At 35.9% G+C, this 20,658-nt stretch overlaps 1 protein-coding gene across 2 annotated transcripts; it reads right to left on the reverse strand.

Annotated features, from left to right (window-relative positions):
* Nucleotides 1–1,432: 1,432 nt before the first annotated feature.
* AGT2 (alanine:glyoxylate aminotransferase 2) lies at nucleotides 1,433–15,879 on the reverse strand. Of its 2 annotated transcripts, XM_028221947.2 has the most exons (10): nucleotides 15,759–15,879; nucleotides 15,395–15,630; nucleotides 13,036–13,266; nucleotides 12,496–12,666; nucleotides 7,417–7,560; nucleotides 7,132–7,311; nucleotides 6,739–6,964; nucleotides 2,103–2,216; nucleotides 1,914–2,000; nucleotides 1,433–1,782 (listed from the first exon to the last, which is right to left on the reverse strand). In XM_028221947.2, the coding sequence occupies exons 2-10, from the start codon at nucleotides 15,599–15,601 to the stop codon at nucleotides 1,739–1,741; spliced, it is 1,404 nt and encodes a 467-aa protein (XP_028077748.2). In that variant the 5' UTR covers nucleotides 15,602–15,630; nucleotides 15,759–15,879; the 3' UTR covers nucleotides 1,433–1,738. The 2 variants fall into 2 exon arrangements, with proteins under 2 accessions (XP_028077748.2, XP_028077747.2); XM_028221946.2 differs by having other exon boundaries at nucleotides 15,395–15,853.
* Nucleotides 15,880–20,658: the final 4,779 nt, after the last annotated feature.

Here is a 20,658-nt window from a genome sequence, read left to right on the forward strand (position 1 = left end):
TTAAATGTCTGGATTGGATTATTCTATTGAATCCTAGGTTTGTTTAGTATATTATGGAGAAGGACAAATGCTTAAAAGACTATTTTGCCCTTTTGAATTATTTACTAAATAATAGGAATATTAAATCTGAATTATAAATTTTACTTTATTTTTTTACTAGAACTTTAAAAAAAAAAATAGAATATTAATAAAAATTACATAAATTTAATTTAATTTGTAGTTGAGATTTTTAAATTTTATTTTACTTTACTAAGTATAATTAATGCCATATTATTAAAATAAATAATTTAATAAAGTATAAATAATTTATTAAGTATAATAGTATAAATAATTTAATAAATTAAGTATAAATAATTTAATAAATAAATTTTATTTTTAAAAAGATATTAAATAGTAGAGAGTCAAAAATATAATTTTACTATCTAATCCCATGAGATGAATTATTCTATGAATTGTGTTTCACTCCCACCCCATGGGATAGAATAATATCATAGATTTGAGATACATAGTCCGACCTAATCCCATGAGATGAATTATTCTATGAATTGTGTTTCACTCCCACCCCATGGGATAGAATAATATCATAGATTTGAGATACATAGTCCGACCTAATCCCATGAGATGAATTATTCTATGAATTGTGTTCCCCCTCCCCCCCCCACCCAATGGGATTGAATAATCTCATAGATTTGGGATTCATAATTCGGTGTAAAAAATTTCAATCAAACAACAGACTATTAGTCCGGATGGACTATTACAGACTATTAGTCCGGATGGACTATTAGTCCTATCTTATGCTTGAATCATTCCAAACAAACACCACCTAACATTTTAGTATTTTTTATTCCTTTCTTTTCTTTTACTTTTATTTCTCTTTGAAAGTGTTTTGTTGGTATTACAAAGGTTGACATCATAGTTGTGATTTACTCCTAACTTTGCTTTGGCTCCAATTTTTTTATTTACGAAACTTCTAATCCTAGTAACATATCATAGAAATTTCAGCGTGTTAAGATCCCGACGTTATCCTACATAATAGTAATGATAATAGTAAAAGTGAGTGTAACTATGTGAATATAAATCTATTGAACACCCTTCTCTTGTAAGCTCAATTTCAAGAGTGAATTATATTTAGATATTTATATTATTTGGTATCAAAACTAACACCCACGACAAGTATGAGATAACATGAGGTTTGATTTTATGATTCAAGCCACAAAGGGAGCAATCTGTAGATGAGATCATATGAGTTGCAATTTGAGCTGCGAACGGAGCGACCTAAGGTTGAATTAAAATTCAAAATACCAGTAGGTGAGTAAAACCGGCAAAAGGAGGACCATCCTTGGGTCAATGTTGATAGAGTTAGTTGCCAAGATAGTGATCTGTTAACCATTCTAACATTATATGAAATCAGATTATTGAGAGCTTGATCATGTGAATATAAATTTTGTCGAGTAGCCATTGTAGGTAAACTAAATTCATTGGCATGCCTTAACCTAATGGGATGTGGTCCAAATACATTTTTTTCAACTTTGCATTAGGTCCGCACAAATGAACATCTTCAATTCCAGAAAAGTTGATATTCTTATTCAGAGCTAAAATTTTATTTTCCACCCATTTAGAACTCAAGGAAACATAGAACAAGCAATAGTTTTTCATCTCCTTGACTTCTAGTTTTCCCAAGATTCACTTTGAAACAAGTGCAAGAAGATTGTCAGACTGGCCGGTAGAGCATATCTTCTCACAACTTAGATATGGCATAGTCCAAAGCATCAACCAGGAAATCTGAGCAAAGAACAAAAACAAAAAACAAAAAAAAATCAAACATTAAGAAGATCAAAATTCCCTTGCTTGTGTTTTCATATTCTGGTTCATGTTTTGACTTTCCAGAAAACATTGTGAGACAGATGGAGTACCTGCATCATATTTGTTGAAACACATAGGTGGCTTTATTCTGAAGACATTTCCATGTAGTCCCCCTTTTCCAACTAGAACACCGAGCTCTTCATTCAAGAATAAGTAAATGATCAGGATTTGGAGAAGAAATTCAATGAAAATTATAGTAAATTACAGTTTCAGAAGGGTGCAGAAAGGTGCACGCATACCTCTAAGTTTCTCAAATAGAACTGCAGTTTCTGCCTTGGCAGGAGTCTTCTCTTTTCTATCGGTCACAAGTTCTATACCTACCATCAAGCCCCGGCCTCTCACATCTCCAATAACTAAGTATGAGATCAAAACAAATAAATATGTGAAGGAACATCTTTAATACTAATCATTCTGAATTCAAAATAACACGCATTTTGGGTGAGTAAATCATATTATTCATGTAAAACTATTATCACAATCATAATTTTTTGAACTGTCAGGGAAGCAATCTGTGACCTAACCCACTACCTCTTATTCATCAAACACTGATCTTTTCAGTGATGTCAGAGACAATGTTCTGCTTCCTCCGTTTAGGCAGACATAAGTGTCAAGTTCTTTGGATGAGTTAAAGAGATAAGATAGTTAGGAGAGCTGAGTCCAATTAAACAGATTGGTGAATTCATAGCTGAGTTCAACTAAACAGAGGGTTCTATATTGAGGTGAATTCATGGAACATGTTAAAATTGATGTATTATTGATTGATATATTGATATATTTTTTACAATGATTCATGATTCCTATATATAGAAGAGGGTGAGTGTGTAGTAGGTAAGGAGTAGGTGAAGTGGAGGTGGTAGTGGTGTAGTGGGTTAGGTTTAGTGGAGTAGGTTTAAGTGGGTGAAGTAGGTGATAGGTTTTAACAGCCGTCCGCAAACTCAAGGCGGATAGGAACTAGCCAACTTGAGTTTGGAGAGAGTAACAAAACAAGAAAATAGACGAATACATAAAAGAAAAGAGGATAGGAGACACTGTATGGTCGTGTCAGACCGATGGTGAAGACACTGTATGGTGGTGTCATAACGTTGTAGAGGACACTGGATGGTTGTGTCAGACCGATGTAGAAGACAGTTTATGGGGACATGTCGGACCGTTGTAGCAGACAATGTTGTGATAGTTGTTGTGACAGTTTACGAGTCTTGCTGAACCCTTGTAGAAACTAACCGAAATCAATGTCGGGACAGTTTACAGAGTCTTGTCGGACCCATGAAGGAGCTAACCGGAATCAATGTCGGGACAGTTTACAGAGTCTTGTCGGACCCATGAAGGAGCTAACCGGAATCAATGTCGGGACAATTTACAGAGTCTTGTCGGACCCTTAAAAAGTCGCACCCTCAAAAGGTGTGCCCAATCTTTCAAAAGGTGTGCCATCAAAAGGCGTGCCCAATCCATAAAAAGGCGTGCCAGATATGATGGCGAGGCACGTGAGTGCCTTGGCTGGCGCGCCCGTTTGTCGTCTGGCGTCAAGTGGCGCGCGATACGCGTGGCTGCCTCGGCTATTTAACAAAGACGGAGGCTGAGGCTGAGGCAGAAGCTGAGACAGAAAAACTGAGAGAAACCTCTGAAAAATTCTTCGTTTTGCTGAGAAAGATACTCTGTAATACTCTGTTGCCCAGAAAAATGGCTTCGTCTTCCCGCGGTCTGCTCACTCTCTTTCCCGACCTCAACGAGTCAACAAGAGAGATAACTGGTGCGGTAGCACTGGAACCTCAACCAAGCGCCCCGGAGTTTGCTCCGTTGAACTTTCCTATGCGGTCTGTGGAGCAAAGAATGGCAGTGCAGTCGGATGTGGAGGCCAATCAGTATACATTGAAGTCATGTGTGGAAACCATGACTACGGTCACAAACTTGTCGCACCGGCTGCAGAGTAGGACAAATGAGGTGCAGCAGTTAAACGCCCAACTGGCTCTGCTCCAACGCATGTATAAGGATGCGCGAGCAGAGATAAGTGTGCTAAAGGCGGAAAACAAGGAACTGAAGCGGAAGGCCACCGTTATGTTCCGATTTGGAGGTCCGCCATATGCTGCAGTGGAGGAGCAGGGGGGAGTGAATGTGCTTGGTGGTCTAGGAAACACGGAGGCAACACCGTCAAGGGCCGTCCAGGACGGAGGCAAGAAGAAGAGACCGGCGGCAGAGTAGAGAAGAAAATCCTGCCTGTGGATGTTTTTTTTTTTTTTTTATATTTTTAATTTTTAATTTTTTTTTTTTTTTGTGTAAAATTGTGAACGGGGTTGATCCCTAAGATGAATAAAAGATGGTTTGGTGTGCAAAGCTATATGGTATGAATGGAATTTAAAAATAAGGTGTAAGAAAAATAAAGAAAGAAATAATAAGAATAAATGTGAAATCAAAATGAAAGATGGGTTCTATACGGATTTGTGAAAAAAACAGCAATGGTGTTTGGAAATATATATATATATTTTTTTTTTTTGTGTTTTTTGTTTTTTTTTTTTGTTTGTTTTTGGTGTAAAAATGCGATCGGGGTTGGACCCTGTCATGAATAAAACGAGTGTTTTTTTTTTGTTTTAAGTTTTGTTAAGTTTATTTGTTTGTTTTGTATTTTGGGCAAATCGTACATCAAGAATGACACAATAGGGAGCATAAAGAATAATAGAAAAACAAAAAAAATTAAAACTAAGGTGAAAGAAAAAGACATGGGGTTGTGCAAAAGTGGATATAGGCTGGGCAAGATATTAGAATAAACATATATATAGATAGTGGATAGAGGCTGGGCAAGATATTAGAATAAACATATATATAGATAGATATATATATATTAAAAGAAAAGAAAGGTGAGTGGGGTGGGTGGGTGAAAAAAAAAAGAAAAGCTGGGTGAGACCACGTGGGAGACCACGGGAAGTGAAAGAGAGATGAAGAGATCAGGCAACTCTTTTTGCTTTTTCTTTTGGGTTATTCTCTCTCTCTCTCTCTCTGGTTCTCTCTCTTTTTTTTTTTTTTTTTGAGTGGGTGGGGTTGCTGCGGAAAGATTCCAAAGCTTGAATGGCAGCAGCTCTTTTTTTTGTTTTTTGTTTTACTTATGGTATGCGGCAGCTGCCATGGCTCCCACAAATGGTCCAACCCAGAAGATCCAATGTTGAACCCAGACTTGTGGATTGTTGTAGATAACAGCAGCACCAAAGCTCATGCCATTGAAGGACCATGCGATGCTAGCGGTGCAGTAGACGAGGACGAAGATCATGCCGCCGAAGGACCATGCGATGCCGAGGATTCCGACGCCGTCGCATGGTCCGGTTTGCTTCTTGTGACCGATGACTGTGGCGACAGTGACGTAGAGGAAGAGGAGTGTGGCTAGGAACTCAGCGAACACTGCGCTGAGAACTGGTCCTTCGGTCACGTCCGAAGAAGCCCCTCCGGCCGCAGCCATTGTAAGAGATTCTTAGTTGGTTAGATTGGAAGGAGATGAGTGCTGGTTGCGCTGCCGTCAACGGCGGTGGTGGGCGGCGAAGGGTAGGGCTTTTGGAGGTTTTGCTCTGGCGAGGTATGTGTAAAAAAAATCTTAGCGGACTAGGTTGAGGTCCGGCGGGCGGCTAAGGTGAGGTTGCCGCCCGCCGGGGAAGCAAAAATATTAGGTTCTAAACCCGCTCTGATACCATGTTAAAATTGATGTATTATTGATTGATATATTGATATATTTTTTACAATGATTCATGATTCCTATATATAGAAGAGGGTAAGTGTGTAGTAGGTAAGGAGTAGGTGAAATGGAGGTGGTAGTGGTGTAGTGGGTTAGGTTTAGTGGAGTAGGTGAGGTGGTAGTGGTGTAGTGGGTTAGGTTTAGTGGAGTAGGTTTAAGTGGGTGAAGTAGGTGATAGGTTTTAACAGAACATAAACTATCCGTTTAGGCAGACATAAGAGTTAAGTTCTTTGGATGAGTTAAAGAGATAGGATAGTCAGGAGAGCTGAGTCCAATTAAACAGATAGGCGAATTCATAGCTGAGTTCAACTAAACAGAGGGTTCTATATTGAGGTGTATTCATAGAACATAAACTATAAAGTAACTAATAAAGGATGGAAAAAAAGAAGAAAAGGAACTAGCTCAGAAACACATCAAGACTAATATGCCACAGACTCCTATTAAGGGTGCCATTGAATCAACTTAGAACAAGCCAAATTCTAATTGAGTAAATGCTTGATGCGTACAAGAAGCGCAATAACACTTAAGGGACAATATTGAAGGACATTATGTGATGATAACCAAATGTTATGCAATTCCCTTTAGCTTGATGTAGGAAATAAATATCAATATGCTTGCCATGACCTATCAAATTATTGGATAGCTTGATATATTTTGTTGGGTCCATTCCTAACAATTTAAGCTTTTGGAACTAGTGGTGATCTAACATGGTATTAGAATTCAAGTTAGGGAGGTGTTCGATTCAAGTCACTCCATTTGCATTTGGTCCTTGTTTACATTCTTTCTTCTCTCTATGAATGGATGTCTGCATCTCCACATACAAGACATGGTTACTTGAGGGAGGATGATAGATAGCTTGATATACATTGTTGGACCTATGAACTAAATGAGGCTAGACCAGTTGGCTAGAACCCTTGTACCTCACCAGCACAAGACATCCTCCTCACTAGGAGGTCAAGGGTTTAAGCCTTGCTACAGATAAGACTCCCAACTCCCCAGGCTACAGCCTCCTATGTAACCAGCCCCCAAGGGAAAAAGAAAAACCCATGTCATTGATTTGCATTCTGAATTCTTTTCTTTGTTAGGGTCAAGAATATTGCAAATAAGCATCTAAAGAAAAATTAGAGAAGAAACTCCAAGATGGCAACTTGAATGGAAATTACTTTCATGTTTTTGCTGAAGATTGCTCAAACGCCCAATCAAATGGGAACCAACATCAGAACAATGCTGTTGACGCTTCTCCTTATCAAGCACTCTGAGCACTGCAAGTCCACCAGCAGAACATACAGGGTTCCCACCAAAGGTGTTAAATTGTATCTTCTGAGCCATCACACTAGCTATTTCTGGCGTTGTCACAACTGCTCCTAAAGGCAATCCATTGCCAATACCCTGGTAATCACAATTTGTGAAATTCAAAAGTCAAGGCAGAAGATTTATACTAATAAAAAATAAAATAAAATAAAATAACACTGAGATGAAAGCTAAATGCACACTGGAACAAGCTATGCTTTCAGAATTAAGATAGAGATTTAAAACCACTTGTGATAATAAAAGACCTTTGCCATGGTGACTATATCAGGAATGGCACCCTGTGTTTCAAAACCCCAGTAATGGCTTCCCGTACGACCAAATCCAGTTTGCACTTCATCAGCGATACAGACCCCACCAGCCTTGCGCACCATGTCATAAACTAATTTCAGATATCCAGGTGCTAGTTCAACAGCTCCGCCAACTCCCTAGCATTTTCCGGAATAAATCGATGTGAAATTAGAGGTGCCCCAGTTGATGTGGTCAAGAAACTCAATTTTGTGTACCTCCTTAGAGAAGTAATTATCACTAACCTGAATGGTTTCAGCAATAAAACCTGCAACTTTTCCTGAAGTACCATAATCAATGTGATCTTGTACTTCTTTAGCATAGTGACTGGCGTCAGAACCAAATGTTCCACGATATGGGTCTGGATTCATAACATGATGAATTTCACCCTGGAAAGTTCCACAGTAATCAAAGAGAAATCACAGAATGATTGGCATGTCTAACTGTACTTTGCAAATTACCAAAGAGTGCTTCATGATGATTCTATGGTAAGATACTATATGATGGAGACTCAGTACATGATTTCAGCTTTGAATATTCTGCATGTCCCTTCAGATATATAATTCTTTATACAAAAGGTAAATATCTGAATGGATTAAAAAATCCACAACATTTTAAAAAAAAGAGAAGGCACTACAAATTCATGATCTCTCTCTCTCTCTCTCTCTCTCTCTCTGGCATAAATTCCATGTTGCTTTTCTAGGATAATTGTAACAAGTTGCAGTTGAATATCAGGACTAGCAATTATATCCTACTATATATGTATATGCATACATATATATTTGTGACTTCGTTTATTATTAGGAAATTTCTGAAAGAATAAAAAGAATATTTCATAAGTCAATCAAATCTTATTGGAAATGTTCTATAAATAACCATATGTGTCATCAGTGATCACCATTGTTCTCAAAATAGCATTTGTTACTATTGTTATAATGGCACCAACAAGTTACAAAGGAGCGCAGGTAGTGAAACTCATTGAGAGGAATCAACAAAGTAAAGAAAAACGAGTCAACATCTTAATGTGTATTTGAGAGATTGCCCTTGGGCTGAGGAGTGTCCACATGAGTTTGTTGAGATGTCTATACAGGCATAGAGTATTAAAAAAAAAAAAAAAAATGGTAGCCAGGTAGAAGACAAAAGCATTGTTATCCAGTGGAGGGCAGCTTATTTTGCTTAAAAACATGATCTCTCCTTGATGCCTATATACACCTTTTGGTGGGGGTGGTGATGAAGATGAAAGAAAACGTCACTGGATATCTTTTTATACTACGCGCCTACCTATTCAGAGGGTTTTTGGGTCCCCCTACTACAAGGCATTTTCAAGATCATTCCAAGGCTTTTCGTATGAAGTTGACCTAGTCAATAAGAGGAAGTCAGACTTTGGACTGCATTTTTCAAAAGAAAGTATCTGAAAGGCCCTATGGTTTGACGCTTCCAAACCTGGAAGTACTGTATTTGTTAAAATCCACCTACTCTCCACCTACTTCACCCACTTAAACCTACTCCACTAAACCTAACCCACTACACCACTACCACCTCACCTACTCCACTAAACCTAACCCACTACACCACTACCACCTCCACTTCACCTACTCCTTACCTACTACACACTCACCCTCTTCTATATATAGGAATCATGAATCATTGTAATACATATCAATATATATCAATCAATAAATACATCAATTTTAACATGGTATCAGAGCCAGGTTGAGAAGCTAGTAATTCTGCTTCACCGGCGGGCGGCAGCCTCGCCTTGGCCGCCCGCCGGACCTCTACCCATACCTTCACTTCGCTGCTCTCTCTCAACATTTTCTCTCTCTCTCCATGGCGGATGTTCATCATGGAGGAGCACAAGGCATCAAGCTATTTAGCACAACACTCGCAGTACAAATCAGACAACACCAACAACAACAAACAACAAAAAATGATCATCCAAACAAAGCTGATGATCATCATCATCATGATCAAACAATAACAGACAAGAGACCAGACAAGATCATACCATGTCCTAGGTGCAAATCCATGGAGAACAGAGGGAGTGCTAGGTTGGCAAATGTGTTGCGATAGTCCTCTACTTTGTGTCCTCCATCTTGAACCTTGTACAGCTCCAGACAGACGAGACCAGTGGCCATTGCTGTGGAGGTTGCAATTGCGGGGATAATCCTTCCAGCTATGAATTTGGCTTTCAGTTTATCAACTTCAGGAATACTGGACCATCACTTTCTCAACAGCTTCAGCCAACTTCCTAGGGTTCTTGGCCCAATCAGGAATCGGGATGCCAAATGTCTCCGCCCGTAGTCTCGACCCTGCCAGAATAAATTGCAGGTGGCTGAGATCCGTAACGGAGAATTGCAGTGGCTGGGGAAGCGATTAGGGGCCGACCAAAATGGAGCCCCTGTACTGGTTGCGGCATCTTCAGGGAAAGTAAAAATCAACTGTTTCACACGGCTAGCAAAATAATCTTCAAACTTTAGACGGGCCCAGGTGCAATCTTGGAATGTTTCGCATCTTTCACTGTCAAGGCACTCCTCAGACACCTCTCTCTCTCTCTCTCTCTCTTTTGTTTTACTTTCCAACCCATGTGCATTTTTTTTTTATTCTACTTTTTTGACAACCCATAGGGTCCCAAGTCTCTCTCTTCTTTTTTTCCAACATAATCATCTCTCCCAGAGCATCACACACACAAACCCATAAAAAAAATAAAAAAATAAAATCTTTTCCTCCAACCCATCATTCATCCCACTAGAGTATATAGAATATATATATATATATATTTTTGTTAAAAAAAAAAAAAAAAAAAAAAAAAAAACAAACCTCCTCCGATTTTTCTCAACTCACCCTTCCAAAAATATTGTCTTTTATCTATTTTTTTTTATTTTATTTTTCTTATTCTACAAACCAACAACACCAATTGCACACCAAACCATATTTTATTCATCTCAGGGATCAACCCCGATCATAATTTTACACAAAAAAAAAAAAAAAAAACCACAACAGCAGCTTTGTTTTTTTTTCTGCAGCCGGCCACCAACCGACCTCACTTCTTCGCCTATTCCGCCGGTCTTTTCTTCTTGCCTCCGTCCTGGGCGGCCCTTGAAGGTGTTGCCTCCGTGTTTCCCACTCCACTGGGCATGATCACTACTCCCTGCTCCTCCACTGCAGAATATGGCGGACCTCCAAAACGGAACATCACGGTGGCCTTCCGCTTCAGCTCCTTATTTTCCGCCTTTAGCACACTTATCTCTGCTCGCGCATCCTTATACATGCGTTGGAGCAGAGCCAGCTGGGAGTTTAATTGCTGCACCTCATTTGCCCTACTCTGCAGCCGGTTCGACAAGTTTGTAACCGCAGTAATGGTTTCCACACATGACTTCAATGTATACTGATTGGCTTCCACATCCGACTGCACTGCCATTCTTTGCTCCACCGACCGCATCGGAAAGTTCAACGGAGCAAAACCAGAGGTGTTTGGTTGAGGTTCACAGGCCACCACACCAGTTATCTCTCTTGTTGACTCGTTGAGGTCGGGAAAGAGAGTGAGCAGACCACGGGAAGAAGAGGCTATGTTCTGGGTAGCTGAACGGGAAGAAGAAGCCATGTTTTTGGGTTGCTGAGTGTTTCAGAGAAGGGTTGGTTACAGAATGTTACAGAGAACGAAGAGGTTTCAACTGGTTTGTTATGCTTCCAAGCCTCAGACTTCGCTTTGGTTTATAAAGACAGAGACGACGAGGCCGACACGCGCTCTGTCAATCACGTGCATCGTCGCGTGTCAGGCGCCCCTTTTGATGGCTCGACGCTTTCTGTCAGGCACGTCTTTTGATGAAGTGGCGCGCCTTTTGATGGCACGCCTTTTTATGGATTGGGCACGCCTTTTGATGGCACGCCTTTTGAAAGATTGGGCACACCTTTTGAGGGTGCGACTTTTTAAGGGTCCGACAAGACTCTGTAAACTGTCCCGACATTGATTCCGGTTAGCTCCTTCATGGGTCCGACAAGACTCTGTAAACTGTCCCGACATTGATTCCGGTTAGTTTCTACAAGGGTCCAGCAAGACTCCGTAAACTGTCACCACAACTGTCACAATATTGTCTGCTACAACGGTCCGACATGAACCCATAAACTGTCTTCTACATTGGTCTGACACCGCCATCCAGTGTCCTCTACACCGTTATGACACCACCATACAGTGTCCTCTACATGGTTATGACACCCCCATACAGTGTCCTCTACAACGTTATGACACCACCATCCAGTGTCTTCACCAATGGTCTGACACGACCATACAGTGTCTCTTATCCTCTTTTTATTTTTATGTATTTTCTTGTTTTGTTACTCTCTCCAAACTCAAGTTGGTTAGTTCCTATCCCCCTTGAGTTTGCGGGGGGCTGTTAAAATCCACCTACTCTCCACCTACTTCACCCACTTAAACCTACTCCACTAAACCTAACCCACTACACCACTACCACCTCACCTACTCCACTAAACCTAACCCACTACACCACTACCACCTCCACTTCACCTACTCCTTACCTACTACACACTCACCCTCTTCTATATATAGGAATCATGAATCATTGTAATACATATCAATATATATCAATCAATAAATACATCAATTTTAACAGTATTATAATATACCATAGCTGGCGTATAATGTAATCTGTTGTAATAAACAGTCTTAAAGAACCTTTTTCTGTTTTATAACTAAATTAATGTAAATTTCAAACAAGCAAGTATAAACAAATCAACAGGTCTACAGATTTAAATTTAACGTGTGAGATTTTAAATTATTCTTCAACTTTCACAACACTATTTGGACAATTTTACTGTCAAATTCGTTTATCTATGTTAAGTAGAAAAATAAAAGGTAAGCTGGTGTACCAAATAGAAAATGCAATATCTAGAGGGATAGGGGGGGAATGGGTCGTATTTGTTGAGCTGGATCTAGGGCAAGTGCTTCCTTTCTTACAGAAAGATGTAAGCAATTCAATTTTATGAAAAGAATGAAAAACTAAACCACAAGCTAAATCAACAAACTGAAGAAAAATGATTCATTAAAGCCATAGGTTCAAATGTCTCATGATTGAATAAAAAGCATCTCATTGGCAATATATATGCCAACCCAAGTTGCCGTGTCAACCATTTTTCAAGCAAAAACACTATGAACAAATTAGAAAAAAGAAAAAAAATGTTTTGAGGTTCAGCTGACCAAGTCAATGAATATATCATAAAATTTATGTATTAAAATTTAAATTATGGCTGGCAACCAAACACTGCAAATAATTATGAATCTTTATAAGCTCTAATGGATAACTGACCTGTGGTATTGGGTACTTCCATGTGTTAAGAGCCGTTAATCCAATTGTACCAGCACTTCCACCATGATAGGCATTCCTCAAGGCGATCATACCAAGATTACCACTGTATAGTCGCGCCATTAGCATTGCTAATTCATTTGCTTCGGTTCCAGAATTTACAAAATACACAACCTGCATTTCAAATTGAGTTTAAAAGGTAACCAACCATCTTAGATTCATTCTTTGTAGTCTAACTTCACAAAACAGAACCTTTCAGGATGCATCCCATTGCTTGACAAATTGACAATATTGCACCATGAAATTGAAATGCAACAAAAATAATGCAAGGGAGAGTAATCAATTACCCTCGTATCGTCCATAAACTTTACCCAGATGAATCTTAAAAACATCAGATAAGAATAATATCAATTCTCAACATTTGATGATATAACCCTCAAATTAGAAATCTAACTTGCGTAGAAAATGCAAGCTATACTTACCACAAATATAAAAAAAAACAGTGGTAGTAATATATCAAGATTTAGATTCTAAAGGATGAACCTTTAGGTTTCCGGGCATCTTAGATGCCAATGCCTCTCCAAAATCAGCTATGGCGTGGTGTAGGTAAATGGTTGTAGCATGCTGAAGAAGCTTGCTTTGTTCCACTATTGCATCCAAAATTTGAGGATGGCAATGACCACAAGACACGGTAACTATTCCAGCAAATGCATCAAGATAGCGCTTGCCACTCTCATCAAACAAATATTGCATCTTTCCTTCAACAATATTCAGCTGTGCATACAATGTAGAGTTAGAAGCAGAAATTGTCAGTAACAAAAAAATTGTAAACAAACGGTGCAGATTGAAGAATGAAACTCTATGAAATACAAAAGGAAATTTAATATCTCACAGGCATAGCAAAAAATATGGCATGTACTCTATGACTAAAAGGTATACCAAACCAGCTTCGTTTGGCATTGACTAATATAGCCAACTTTTTTGTATTGGGATTTTTTTTGCCTGATTTTTTTAGTCTCGTTTGGTTTGGATTTTTTTACTTTTTTGACTTTTGTGAGAAAAAATTGTAATAATTATCGGTTGAATGTGATATTTTGTCCTTAGTTGCACGAAGCGGGAGCGGGAGCGGGAGCGGGGGCGGGGAAGCGTGGCCATGTAAAGGAGTCGTAATTTGGGAGCGTTTATATATTATTTTTATTGAAATATTTTTAATTTATCTATATAAACATTTTTTTAAAAAAAAATTAATTAACATATATATGTTAGAAATTTTTTATTTTTATGTAATATTTAATTAATTAAATACAACATAAAAAATATTTTTTTTAAATGAATAACAAATAAAAGTAGTGGAGTGATATTTTTTAGAACTCTTGTCATTATTTTTGAATAAAATTTATTATATTTTATTTAATAAACAACATTTATGTTTTATTTAAATATACTTTTTATTTTTTTATCTTATATATTATTTTTATTGATAATACTTTTAATTTATATATAATTTTTAAATAATATATATAAAAATATTGTGAGATATAATTTTTTTTCTCCAATTAATATTTGAAATATATTATAACTATCATAAACTGTTATAAATTATATTTTATTTTGTGTTTTTACTTAGAATTAAAATCTATTTATTTTGTGGATATAAAAATTAATATTAACTTAATATATATATATATAACCCATTACATTTATTTATATTTATAAATGTAAAATAAATAAATAGAAAATATATTAGAATAATTATAAATACATTTAATATTTGAATAAAATATAAAATATAAAATAAAATAAAATAAACAAAAACAAGAGAGAAGAGAGAAGAGAGAAGAGAGGCTCAGACAGAGGCGAGACAGAGAGTGAAGAGGAGGAGGCGATCGATCGATCGATCGATCGATCGAGAGGAGGACGAGACGAGATCGAGGGAGAGAGGAGACGAGATCAAGGGAGAGAGGAGACGAGTCATGAGATCGAGATCGAGAGAAGAGGGAGGGGCAGACCGATCGAGAGGAAGAGAAGACGACAGATCCGCGATCAGATTCGCGTTTCTCTATCATCAAACTCGCGATTCTTCTGCGAATCTGAGTCAGAAGCGCAGAATCACGCTTTTGAGGAAGAATCGTGAGCAAGTTGAACGATTCCTGCTACTAAGATTTTGTCTTATTAGCTTATTTAGTGTACTTTGTCATTTTGTGCTTTTTTAGCCCCAAAATGATAGCCAAACCCGGGCTAAATTAAAATATATCTTTGAAATAGGTTTAGACTCAATATAATGAACATCAATATTTTACGTCAACTTTAGCAACTCTACTTGTTAGTGGGTATTTGAAGTTGAAACTTATTTTACCTTACTACTCTTTATCTTTTTAAGCATCAAAGACCAAACATTAAGGATTTATACCCTTACTAAGAGACACCTAATATGTAACTAAAATTCAAAATTCCATTTCCTGAACCATGTAATTAGAGAACCTAAATCAACCTCCCTAAAACATTCAGGTTAGAAACAAGCTTCATATCTCAAATTGAAACAAATAGAATAAAATTTGTGCTTCTGGAAAAGCCCTTTTAACTCAATCACACAAGGAGATACACAAGATTTTAGGACAATTTGATCAAATGATCAAAAATGTAAAAATAAATAAATAAATAAATAACAAATAAATGTGAATGCTTTTGCTATCATGACCAATTCGAAAGTCGAAATCTTAGATTTAACATAACAAAAACTGGATCAGATTTCAGCAAGTATTAATCCAACAAAACATTTCAAATACATATCATACATATATATACAAGTTTGTTTCCTTCCAATTGAGTATAAGTTGATCTACAAATCATCAAATAATCATATATATATATATATATATATGTATGTATATTGCAATCTTACAGGCTTCTGGTAATAGTAGAAGAGAGAGGGGCCGAGAAACTTCTTGCGCTTGGCCAGTACTTCATCGGCAGAGGGTCCATTGTAGGGTTTGGGGACGTAATCGAACGGAGGCAGCTCCGGCGGCGCCGCCAGAGAGGTTCGGACGGCGAGACCGTGCAAATGCTTGGCCTGAAGGCTTCGAGAGATGAGATTCCTCCTTAACGCCATGGATGATCGGTATTCCAACTACACTTTCTCTGCAAAATCGATTTATGTAAACGAATAGTTCGAGAGATTGAGCGGAGAATGATATGTGTACAAGTTTGGCGCCTAATTAAGGGAATTTATGGTGGAAATGGTGACATGAGTTTTGAAAGTTCTTTACCAAATTTTAAAGCTCATCGGAGACGGTGACAACAAAGCGACTGAGCGGAGTGTAGTGTAGTGGACTGCTGACCAAACAAGATTCGATACGGAACGGAACCTTGGAGTTTTTTTTTTTTTTTAATATTTTAAAAAAAAATAATAATTTAGAGAATTGATCAATTTTTTAAATAATAATAGTTTGAAAAGTGAATTAATTTTTTAAAATATTTAAAAAAAACTCACAGAACCTTGAAATTATTATTATTATTTTATTTTTATTTATTTTTAAGAAAAATTAGTGAGACATCACTCTCCAATTTTATATAATAGGAGAAGTTCAAAATATTTTTTTATTAGGTAAGATTTCTCAACATTTTCATAGAAAAAATTTGACTCAGAATTTTAATTTTATAAAAAAAAAAATTTGAAATTTCTGAGTCGCAACTAAATTTCTCTGAGTGGGATAAAAAAAAATTTGAGTCAAAATTTTTCTGTAAAAATATTAAAGGATCTTAATTATTATAAAAATATTATATATTTTTTATCTTAAAAAACTCAATATAATGGACCTTAAAAAAAATTTCTATTATTTTTACTCGTTTCAACTCACGTTAGCCTAGTACGAGAGAAAGCACTTACACTAGCCTAATAAGAGAGAGAGGGGAAAAAAAAAAAATGAATCATCTCCAAAGGCTTCACATGAAACTCTAACTTTCAACCTTCATTTGCTTCTTTTGGCTGGCTTTTTGGTTTTTTTAATTTTTGATTATTTTAATTTATGATTAAAAAGTCTCGTTTTGAAAGATTTTTTAATTTTTTATGAGAGAAAAAATGTAATAATTTTAAATTAAATATGACGTTTTATCTTATTAAACTAAAAAACTTATTTTATTTTTTTAACTAATTTAATCAAAAAAATCTCAAACTCATACTTTCCGAACAAACTCATTATAAGGTTGGAGAGCATATCACTGTACTACAAGATTATTATGAAGGGCTCTGCTAGAGAGCTTCAATGAGCTGTTACCCTAAAAAAAAAATAAAAAAAAATAGGGGAGGTAAAAGACAAAATAGGAGGGGGAAAAAGATAAATTAATGTCTTTTTAGAACTCTAATTTTAGAGGTCTCACTCATTTCTGTTATTATGAATTATCAACGGGTTAGATTTAGGTAGATCTATAATAATTCATTTTGTCCCATTTCATATGGGGTGTGAAATAAATCGGGAGTGGCAATGGCAATAGTGGAAGGAAAATTAATTTTTCTTTTTTTTCATAGATTGAAAAATAAAAATTATAATATATTATGGATAATAATTCATACTAGTAAGTATTATAACAAATAAGATAAAAAATAAATAATTAAAAATTAATATTAAATATAATATTCTAATGTTTTAATTTTATTATAATGAAAAAAATTAGATTATATTATATATATATATATATATTTAATAAATCTAACCGGGACAGAAGATGTGTAGAACAGAGTAAGGGAAGCACAACTCGTCCCTATTCCACTTCTTCAACGGGGTAGGGAAAACTCGTGCGGGATGGGGCAATGGATACAGATACAGTGCGGGATGGGAGAAAATGCCTATTTTCTAACACTATAACATATAAGAGTTTTAGAGACCAATTGTTTTGGTCTCTACAAGTGAAAATTTTGTTACAAAAGACATTTACGGATTAATTTCCATCGTCATGAAAATAGTCACTAAAAAATCGTCCCGAAAAGTTAAAAATAAGGCATTTAACAACAAAATTTTGAAAACGTCACTAATAAATAGACTTTTAAGGACAAAATAATTTGATTTTAAAATGGTTTATTTTTTTAGACAAAAAATTTGGTCTCAAAAGAATAATAATTCATCACTAATGTCTAATTTTTGTTGCTAAAAATAAAATGACGACACTTTTCACAACTAAATTATTCGGTCTTTAAAAAATAATTTTAACTTTAAATTATGATCCTTAAAACTTTAATTTTTTTGTAATATAAGACTATGGATCGGAACATAACCTTGACGAGGAGAGGTTATTTGCTGATTTTGATGCGATTCTTCATTTATCCTATGGCATTCCTTATATTGTCTAAAAATACATAAAAATGATGAGTTTCACAATTTTAAGCAACAAAAATCAAGTTATGAGATCATAAAAAAAAAAGAAAAAAAAAAGAAGAAGAAATAGAACATTAACACAAAAAGATGTCATATATAGAACAAATATGTATAATAGAGTGTATATGATACATATTCTTTAAGAGGTGTGTATTGAAGGGATTTTCTCATATCATACAATGAAGGAGAAATCACAATTCGGTGTATATTTAAAAAATAAATAAATCAATAAATCAATACTAAATTTGTCAACTTTAATAATTAAAGTTATAATTTTTTTTTTATAAATTTATAAATATTTTGTGAAAAGACCACCAATTTGTAATTTTCCTCAAAATAACCCTTGTTTGCATCCTCAATCATAAGAGTAATGTTACATAAAATCTCATTTTTTCACTCCTTGACACAAGATAATGAAACTTACATTAAGAAATGCATATAAGGAATATTAATCTGTGTTTTTTCAAATATACATCGATTAGAAATTTAATGACTTAAAGATCAAAATTAAAATTTGATAATAATATATGATTAAGAAAAGATAAAATAATAAATTTTTTATATATGACTAAATAAGTAATGCAAATTGTAGGGAAAAAAATAATCTATTTATTTCAACTTTAAAAAAAATCAAATAATAAATGCATTATTTAAAATGATAAGTTTTATGTTATTTATGTAATGTGGAATTAGTGTTATATTAAATTATTAGAATGTTATCTAACATTAATTTTGGAGAGATTGTTTGTTTTTAAATATTTATCAATGAAAATTTTAAAAAAAAAATCATGAAATGATTTAATAATGTCTTATTTAATATAGCATGAAATTTAAGAATTTTATTAAATAATACTAGGTATGGATCTTTGATAATATATATACAAAATCTTAGGGAAGGTGAGCGAAATTTCTCATTTGAATAGATAAGGTAACTAATGGGTAATTTTGTTATTTTTGGTATTATAATCTATGATATCTGCATGACATCAACAATTAAATAGCCTAATGGTGGGAGAATCTTGATAATAGTTGCAAAAGTAAGGGAGGTTAGTATAATTATTAGGGTTAAGTACGGAATTCGTAAAATCTATAATCCGATCCAGTCCAATCCGGTAGGTTTGGATTGGTTTTTTGACTCTGTGGTTTGGTTCTAGATTGATAGATTAAAAATCCGTAGTTTACGAATTGGTTCCGGATTGAACCCCATGGTTCCTGATTAAAATCGATCCGGATTGTATACAAATAACCTATATTTATATTATACAATAGTATCTTCTCTTATTCCATATAAAACCTAAAATCAAACCTAAATCCGCATAGTATCTTCTTTTATTGTTTTTGTTTATTAGTTTTTAATTTTAATTTATAATGGTCTAAATACTTATGGTGGAAAGACATACTGCAATTGCGAAACTAATATGATGCTATATTTATATTTTTATGAAATTAAAATGCTGTATATTTTTTTATTATTTAATTATGTGAATCCATTGTCCTAAACCGATCTAATCCATGTTTAAATGGATTGGTTTGGATTGATTCTATTATTTAAACGAATTGAATTGGTTCTAATTTTTCAAGAACTGTAGATAATGGATTGGTTTTGGTTTTACTCCAATCTAAACCAATCCGGACTATGCTCACCCCTAATAATTATTGAAATTGTACGGGAAAGAAATAAACCTTCTTGTATAATCCTGTTGATCAAGTCTGCGCTCCTCTGTACGTCGTCGCTTTATCACCTGAAAACACAAACGTGAGCTAGCCGGCGGGTGTGTGCCAGAAACCTCTCCGATGCCTAAGTCCGTAAGCTTGACAAATAGACAAAAGCTCTGTGTATTCAGAAAACAAAGTTGTGTTACCCCTCCAAAGGTGATGTTTGTGAGCTTTTATAGGTTTCGTGTGGCACAATCCTAGTAGGACTTCTACTCCTCCATGCAGAGTCCTCCTAGAATTCATACTCCTGAAAGATAATGCTTATCCTTCAACACCCCCCTCACTGCTTAAACCAAGTGAGATGGTTTTTACCATGGCCGAACTCCAATATGACCGAAGTAATCATGGTTATGCTGAGCCGCTGAGTAGGCTGAACTATCCTTAGTTGGGTTCTTCCTTTCAATACACCTTATCTCGGTTCTCTCATGTACACAGATTGGCGTGGTTAGACCAAGCTACCGAATAGTAAGGTTCTGACCGTTCTAACCACAATACGTCATGACCAGGCTAACTCTGAGACTGGACTAACTTCAAAGTGTCTTTAGACTGGACTAACTTCAAGTCTCCTCCGGGCCAGACTAGCTTCTCGGCCTTAGGACCGGACTAACTTCAAAATATCCACATGACCGGAGTAACTTATATGGCCATTTTACTTGGCCCTTTGTACTGCGGCTCATAACGGCCCATTTACCCAGCTCGGCCCAATTTTCACATAAATTACCGTCTCAATTGCCCCTTAATTCCATCTGCCTAGCATGATTGGGATTATCTGTCAACCAGCCGAGCTATAAACTCTTAGTCTTTCCAACCGAGCTATAGATTTTTGGCTTATCCAGCCGAGCTACTTTCACACCGAGCTCTGGCTGTCCGGTAGTAACGTCCCTTCAATCACAGAAACTGAAACGCTTCCCATTCTAATGACACGTGGCATGCTCTGATTGACTGAGGACGGCTGTCACGCCGTCTTCGTACTTCGTAAATTTTGAACAGTCTCGCCTTTTTCTCTTTACCTAAAACGAGCCTCTTCATTTTGACACACTTTGCAACTTTTCCCTCTCTGAGCCTCCATTGCTTCTTCAAC

This window comes from Camellia sinensis, chromosome 1, assembly GCF_055761805.1.
Source record: "Camellia sinensis isolate YWXY chromosome 1, ASM5576180v1, whole genome shotgun sequence".
In the NCBI taxonomy this organism is placed as follows: domain Eukaryota; kingdom Viridiplantae; phylum Streptophyta; class Magnoliopsida; order Ericales; family Theaceae; genus Camellia; species Camellia sinensis.